The sequence below is a fragment of the Poecilia reticulata genome, linkage group LG16 (genome assembly GCF_000633615.1).
Source record: "Poecilia reticulata strain Guanapo linkage group LG16, Guppy_female_1.0+MT, whole genome shotgun sequence".
Taxonomy (NCBI): Eukaryota; Metazoa; Chordata; class Actinopteri; order Cyprinodontiformes; family Poeciliidae; genus Poecilia; species Poecilia reticulata.
In genome coordinates, this window is record NC_024346.1 from 30,961,360 (window position 1) to 30,969,354 (window position 7,995).

Sequence of the window (7,995 nt, forward strand, 5' to 3'; positions counted from 1 at the left end):
TGTGAAAATAATTTCTATTTCCATGACTTTTTTGTTCTCTGGGAAATTATTTTTGATGATAAATACAGAAACAAGCATAAAAATCAAAACATCTACAATAGTGATAGTAATATTAATGATAAAATAATAGTCAGTGCAAAGTAGCCTGTAAATTCTTTGGTGGGGGCTGTGAGGGACCTGGATAAAGGCTGGGGGGGCGCTGGGCTGAAAAAGGTTGAGAAACACTGGTCTACACCAAAATACATCTTAGCTGATAGGTACAAAACCTTCCTAAAGCAACTGATTCAAGTTGATTCTTGTTAGGACGCAGAATAAGACTAACCTCAAATACCTTTACTGAAAATATTCTTGAAACAGCAACCTGTTTTACAGGCCTACTCACCACTCTGCCTCTGCATGGATGTCCATGTGTGTTCAAATACATGCTGAAAATATGAAAGTATAACTCACCTATGACCCATTCACTGTGATTTTGTAGAAAGCGAAAGACAAATAGAGCTCCACCCATTGACCTGAGTCATTTCATCTTTGGCCATTAAGACCAGCTGTGTGACTAGTTTAGGGTGAAATCTCTTATTCAAATAAAGACAACTCTTACACAGCATATGGATTTATTTAAACACACACTGGAAAGTGTTGGATCAATTCATGCTTTCAATGTTGAGGAGGTGATTTGTAGAGCTTTAAAAGAGGACATATCATGCAAAATTCACTTGCCACCTATTATGTTGTTTCCATGATGTCACCGCATTTGCTGTGAAATTGCTAAACAATGTCATTGACTTCCAGCTAATCAGTTTTGTGAATCTGCCATTTTTTTTCCTTTGCAGTGATTTTATAGTCCAACTTCAGCTATGCAGTATTGAGCCTTCTCACAGTGCTGTGTGCTAGCTTTAGCTGCCTCCCGTAGGTTCGTCGTCTTCATTCTATTACTCTAAGTCAGGCTATGCCTTCAACATGTATGGATGATGGATGGTTGTTGACATCTATAATAAGCTTTGATAGCAGAAATATGATTATCTACCTCCAGAGAAACTTTTTATCCCAAACTACAAAATGGCTGAATGGGATGGAGTGGAATGTTTTGCGACCTGGAGGGCGGGAAATGTCTCATTTACATACAAAAAAAAAAAACGCAGCAAAGCTAGACGATCTAAAACCTTTCAGAACAGGGGTAAAAGAGAGTGTGGAGATACAATAACCAGGAGGATAAAGAAGGATTTAAAAGCATTATATTTCCACTTTAATTTGTTTATTGTGTCCTGATTTATGATTGCATATACTTGTTCCAACTTCACCCGTTTTACTAATATATAAACAGTCAGTAAACCTGGGTTGATCTACCAACTCAATCAGCTTCGTCATGCCACCAATAAAAATCTTCAATGCGTTAGGTTAGTCAGGTCAGATACTACAAAGAAAACCGAGATGTGCTGGGCTGGCATCACAGCACAGGCCTTTGGTGTAATTCTATGGCCAAGCTTAAGTAGAAGAAACAAAATAATATAAAAAATAAAAGTGTAAATACAGAAGCAAGGGGTGGAGAGTAAATTAGGATTTAGCCCATGCATAAGCAGCAGCCATTATGTGGAGGTCTCCTTATTGAGGAAAGTCTGTCTATAAACAAAATTGTTCAAGTCAGCAGCCAGATGTGAACTTTTCTACCTAAGGCTGTGAACCTGAGGATAGGACTGGACTTTCATTAGATCGAGATAGGAACAGAACCTTCTGACAGATGTACCTCTGTGGACCCAGTAAAGGCCACCTTGTCAACATCCATGTGGTTGGCAATGGCTGCACCAGCTGTTGGTCCCATTCCAGGCAAGATATTGACCACGCCTTCAGGAAATCCAACCTGAACATAAAGGTTCCAAATAACACAAATCCAAATAACCACTTGCATTTTTATTTCCAGCACAGGAGAGAGAGAAAAAAAGTCTTAGTCTTTAGTAGGTCTGCATGAGGTGCCATGTTCCCATGTTCTTTCCTCTCCTAATTTGTGCTTCCTAAACTCAGTGACTTTTAGCGTTTTGGGCAATGTCATTTCTACATGGTGTCTAACTGACTAAATATTACATTAGTATTGAAAATGTAAGTTTAAAACTCTTGGAATATATTAGCCAACAAATATTGCACTCCAAACAGTCCTTTGTGATATTAATATTGCAATAACACCATTCACAATGTTGTGCAGCCTTAGTCTTTAGGTTGTGTTCAGGTAGAGGTGGCTGTAAAACAATAAAACGTGGAATACCTCTTTAATAAGACTGGCCACATAGAGTGCTGTGAGTGGTGTTTGTTCAGCAACTTTCATCACGACAGTATTACCAGTTGCTAACGCTGGCCCTAGTTTCCAGGCCTGCATCACCAGAGGGAAGTTCCACTGCAGCAAAGAAGAAAAATACAGTAGTTACCTTTTGTCTCATGCCAGAACTTCACTGCTGCCAACACAATGCTACAATCATAAGAGTCTTTGCAGACAGCACCAAATGACCTTACTGACATTCTTATTGGCACCTTTACAGTTCAATGAAACAAAATGTCTTCTCAACTGGAAAATGACTCAATTAAAATCACCCACTATCCACCTGAATTATAAGATTATTATGAGAGAGGAAAATAAAGGATTTGATGTCAATTTCAGAAAGATGTTAAGATGGTACAGGGCAGAAGGAAAAAAAAACCTGCTACAGGACGTCCTATCAGATGTATACTAAAGGAAGAATTCACATGACAACATTTTACCCTTCAAGTACATTTCTGTCAATAGGACAGAGTTCATTTAGTTATGGGTTAAAAAAGGACCAGGACTGAATACAAATGTATTAAATAATTGGAAAAGACTTGGTATTGACAATTTCAGTGGATCTCTAAATGAAGAAACTGGTCACATACATTGTTCCGGGGTGATGTTGATAGACTCTTTCACGCCAAACACCTTCAAAGTTCTGTCTATGTACTGGGATCTTCAGTTCAGTTTTTCATTAGGATACAAGTCAGATGCTTTACTCTACCATACTAACAGTTTTTCTCTGAAACCATTGCAGTTTTCTTGACTATGTGTTTTGAACAAGTTTTTTTTCCTGAGTCTTATCAAGAATGTCCTGGAAAATCTTTCTATTCATCCTTATTTCTGTCATAAGTAGTTTTCCAGTTCCATTTGCTGTAAAACAACCCACATCGTCTTGCTCCATCATATAAACTTACTTTTTGACATGGCATTTATAGGATATTGAAACAATCTTCCTCTGAATATGTTGTGCCCAAAGACACCCACAACGTTTGGTTGTTGGAGCAGGTGTACCGTGTACAGTCCTCAAAGTGGCTGCCACAGAAAGGATTCAGGGTCATAGGCCATTTCAGGCCATTCTTTCTTTACCCTTTTTCCTGTTTAATGTTCAATAGAGGCCATAGTGCCCAACATAAGTAGTGTTCTTTCCACTTGTTTTTTCAAGGTGTCAAAAGGGTAGTGAAATATACATAATATTGGCAAATATTGCTGATTAGCCATAACATTAATATCGGCCCAAATTTTCATATCAATGCATCCCTAGTTTTAAATGCACATAAATAAATGATATAAAACATACATACAGGTATTATCTGTCCACAGACTCCAACAGGTTCATGTCTGGTATAGGTGAAGTAATCTCCATCAACAGGGATGGTCTTCCCCTCCCACTTGTCTGCCCAACCTGCATAGTACCTAAACACAGCAAATACTCCAATGCAGTAGTATGTACCATATGGTGCAACACAGATTTTGTCAGGATTTCTTGTTTGTTTGTTTGTTTTCAATTGGATGTCAGCTGTGGAAGTAAAATTTGCACAAACACTCAAAATGACCCAAAATTTCAGCTTTTGTACTATGGAATCCTTCATAGAACACACTACACAGAACAATGATGTTCCAAATGGATTTTTCACAAACAGACATGTCCAAACTTCAGCAGAGATTTTGTTTGATGAACACACGTCTGTGCCCGACTTTGCCTTCTCAGTGAAATCACAAGTGGATTTGGAAACAGATCCTTATTACAAAGAAAAACTGACTTAAAAGTGCAGTATTATGAGTTTCCCTGGCATATTGTGCTATAAAATGGTACTATCAAGTAACTATGTTGGCTTCAATTGTTAAAAAAAAAATGCTGTATATATCAACTCTAACATAAATGAAATTTTACTTTGTAATTTAACACCTTGAATTTTGGCCTCTGTCTCTTTAAAAGCTCCTGCTCTTCCTGAAACCTGGCCTTCAGGAAGTCATCACAACATGGCTCCTCTATTAACCCTCTAGCAACTTTATCAGTTTTGCACTGAAATCCAGCTGGTATGAGATCAGCAGACACACAGTTCCACTAGTAGACTGCTGTGGAAATTTCTGTTATCAAAGAATGAGAGTCTGTTTCAATAATTAGAGAAAGATCAATCTTTGTGTTTATGTTTCTTTATTTAAAGGGAAAAAAATGTTCAAAGACCCGTCTCACTGAACACGGTCAGCAGAAGAGCCCTGAACAACACAACACATTATTATATAGTCACAGCAAAACAAAGGCAAACCCAAAGTCTGAACTTATCTCCATGAGGTTTTGTCCTCATGCAGCTGTCACTCACCTGATTGGAAGGAATGATTTTTCAGTTAGACTTTTCATTTGAAACAAACATCATACATGTATGGCAGGAAATGAGAGCTGATGAGGATTCCAACAGAAACTTCTAGTTCTTCTTTATCAGTAACTCATAGCTGCAGGGTCTCTCACACTTACACAGTAACAGATCAATGAAAAAAACATTCATATACATAACACTATGAATCCAAACTTGGGTAAAGTTCAAATGAAGTAAAGAAATAAAGTTAAGAAAGGTTAAAATGAAATGTTCTATTATACAACTGACTAGTCTGAAGGAGCCGTGTTGGAAAGCTGCTCTGTGAGGCAGAAGCTCTGATGCTTGGAGGTGCAGTTGGTCCAAGGTGCAGTTGAGATGTTAAAGGTTTTATGATCAAGTAACTAAGTTACAATAACAATCAAGTTACGATTACAATGAAACCAAAACAGCTTTAAAATGACCAGTCTTAAAAATAAATACATTTTAAAAAACAACCATTGTTTGGGGGCTTCTTACCTGAGACATTTCACAACCAAGGGTAAATCAGCCAGATAGGCGATGACATACGGCTTCCCGTTGTCCAAGGTTTCCAGTTCCTGAGGCAAGAACATAGTTTCACATATAAAGGTGGCTTTTGTTGAGTAGAAGTTTACTATCTAAAAGCTTTATTAAAATGTAAGAAACTGGTTGGCAACAATGTCAGTTTCTGATCAACATACTGACTTAGTGTTCAATATGGTCCTCTCATTTTTTTAGAATGAAATTGGAACCACTTTCAAATGCAAATGGTGGATATTTTAGTATTGAACCCAATTCTTGTCCAAATGCGAGAAAAAAAAAATCTAAACTATTTACCAACAATTAAAATTCAACACTAAACTGCATTCTGCCTTCTGCTTAAAACACCTTCACAAGACATTTTAGAGAGCATATTTTCTAATAGTCACATCTGTATAGATTACATTTTCTTAAAACTAATTTGGTAAAAACAAAACAAAGAGGCTGCCAACTGATCTGATGATGGCTTCACTGTGTTGGCATTGTGATTTTAGGATTTATGACTTTAGTCTTAGCAAAAACAGATTACATCCAGAGAAACTGTAATATGACAAATCAGATTATTTCTATACTAATAGAACAACAACTTCAATCTATGAGACTGAGCCGGTTTGTTGTAGACCCTTATGCCAATTTCATACATATTCAAAATCTAAATTAATGAAAAGAAATGTAAGCATGTTATTTACTGTACTGGACTACTAAAAGTAAGAAGTTCGCCAGACATTCATTCAAATGCTGTTTGACTCTGTTGCAACATTAAATATGAACTCACAGCGAGGTAGGCAGAATCTCTTTCAATAGCGTCAGCTAATTTGTAAAGAAGCCTGCCCCGATCAGATGCATCCATACGGCGCCACGGTGAGCCCAGCCTAAAGGCGTTACATGCGGCCTTCACTGCCTTATCTACATCTGCCTGAAAAAGGAGAAGCAGTTCAATTTTACCACAAGGCTTGAGGTATTGTTTAACAATAAGATACAGAAGACAAAAAACTGTTTGTGCAGTGACACTTTCTGCTTTCTGCCAGGAAACAGCAGGATTACATGAACCCCAGAAAACTTTCTCTAAAGGTCTTCCCCTGATCTGAAACCGAGTTGCCAAGGCAACAGATCCTGCTGCCTCGGCGGATCTGAGGCTTTTGGGATACATGGTTTGTTCAGCAAGTTCTGGGTCCTCTCCCAGTTGGACATGCTTGGAAAACCTCCAAAGGGGGCAACCTGATCACCAGCCTGAACTACCTCAACTGACTCTTGTGGATGCAGAGAAGCAGCAGCTCTGCTATAAGCTCCTCATCCCGTCTCTGAGGCCGAGTCCAGTCACCCTGCAGAGGAAGCTCATCCTAGCTGACTTCATGTTTTCTGCATTTTTAGCAGTATCTAATTAAAAAGGAGGACATATGAAAAGCAAAATTGTAACTCATGCAAAGTGCATCTTCTTCCCGTCATTTACCTTATCAGCCTCTGCAACCTGGCAGATGATTTCTCCAGTGGATGGATTGATTGTAGGAAAGGTTTTCCCACTCACAGCTTCCTGCCATTTGTTGTTAATAAACAGCTGAAACACAATACACCATTTAGAGATTTCAACTTAATTCTCTGATAATATTTCAATAAATACAAACCAAGTCTACAAAAACAAGAAAATTAAAGCTATTCCACTCCAGTAATGTTCACAAATGTCACACACTCATTTGTAGTGAAGACAGCCCAGTGGTTTCCAAAACTGCTTATGATGAAAACTCTCCTAAAGCCTTGAGATTTTTAAGTGGAAAAGATAACAGTTCCTCCTGTGAGGAATGTTCCATGGGAGCAGGGACCTTAAGGTCAGACCTTAACCCTCCTGTTATGTTCGTTTCTGAGGTACAGTGTTTATATTCTCCCCCCCACTTCTACTGAGTGTCCACTCAGTGTGGGTGGAGTTTTCCCACGGGACCAGAAAAGCTTCCTGTCAAAAGTTGTATGAACACCTGCTTTCTGGCAGCTTTCTAGTGAAGCAAAGAGAATAGTGAGAAAGTGGGCCTGTGTGTGTGCACGTGTGTGTGTGTGTGTGTGTGTGTGTGTGTGCGTGTGTGTGTGTGTGTGTGTGTGTGTGTGTGTGTGTGTGTGAGCGCATGCATGCACACGTTGAAATATGTCTCATAGTTGCAAAGAAACAAATAGAATTGCATTTTTTGCATTTTGTTATAACTTGTTGAATACAGAGCAAAAATTGATGTAATCACACAGACTCAGTAGAGTGAAATAAAAATTATTTCAATACTTTACATTTGAAAAACGACCCCCCCCTCCCCCCCCTTTTTTTTTGCGACAGATGCAGCTTGCTCTGTTAACATTGCCATATTTTCTTCATGGCAAAAAAAACAACACACACATTAAAATGTACTAATATTTAATTTAACAATCTGACACTTGACTAATTAGAGACATAATTACATATTCAGCTGTTATGTGAAAAAAATCCTCACTTATGTGGCTAAAAGTTAATTTGGTATAAAGTGAAGCTAATGAGCTAATAATCGGCCGATTTCCGTGGAAAAAGTGTATAATCGGTGATCGCCGATCACGGTCTCTTGTTGCCGATCTCACTTCGCAGCCTGCATATGCCTCTTTCCTTCACACTGCGCAAGCGCGCAGCAACAAATCCTAAGCAATGTGGCGAGGAAATATAACGGTCTGAGAGTGAATGGGGAAGTTTGCGTGTTCCGCCGAAGAAATACCTCAAAATGCATCAACACGACGAATCTAATATGACGTTTAAAAAACAAACATTTGACGGAGTTTGGCTACATCGAGGCTCAATGCCGACAAAAAGGGACATCCGGAGCGGCC

The 7,995-nt window shown here is 38.6% G+C and overlaps 1 protein-coding gene across 1 annotated transcript in view; it reads right to left on the reverse strand.

Moving 5' to 3' along the window:
• LOC103478788 (aldehyde dehydrogenase 2 family member) overlaps window positions 1-6,726 on the reverse strand; it is a 26,314-nt gene extending 19,588 nt beyond the window's left edge. The window contains exons 1-6 of the mRNA XM_008432842.2: window positions 6,617-6,726; window positions 5,942-6,082; window positions 5,125-5,204; window positions 3,595-3,706; window positions 2,255-2,383; window positions 1,742-1,855 (exon numbers count right to left, since the gene is read on the reverse strand). Coding sequence (XP_008431064.1) covers window positions 1,742-1,855; window positions 2,255-2,383; window positions 3,595-3,706; window positions 5,125-5,204; window positions 5,942-6,016 — 510 coding nt within the window. The 5' untranslated portion in view covers window positions 6,017-6,082; window positions 6,617-6,726. The remainder of the gene's footprint in view (window positions 1-1,741; window positions 1,856-2,254; window positions 2,384-3,594; window positions 3,707-5,124; window positions 5,205-5,941; window positions 6,083-6,616) is intronic.
• Between the last annotated feature and the right edge of the window lie 1,269 nt (window positions 6,727-7,995).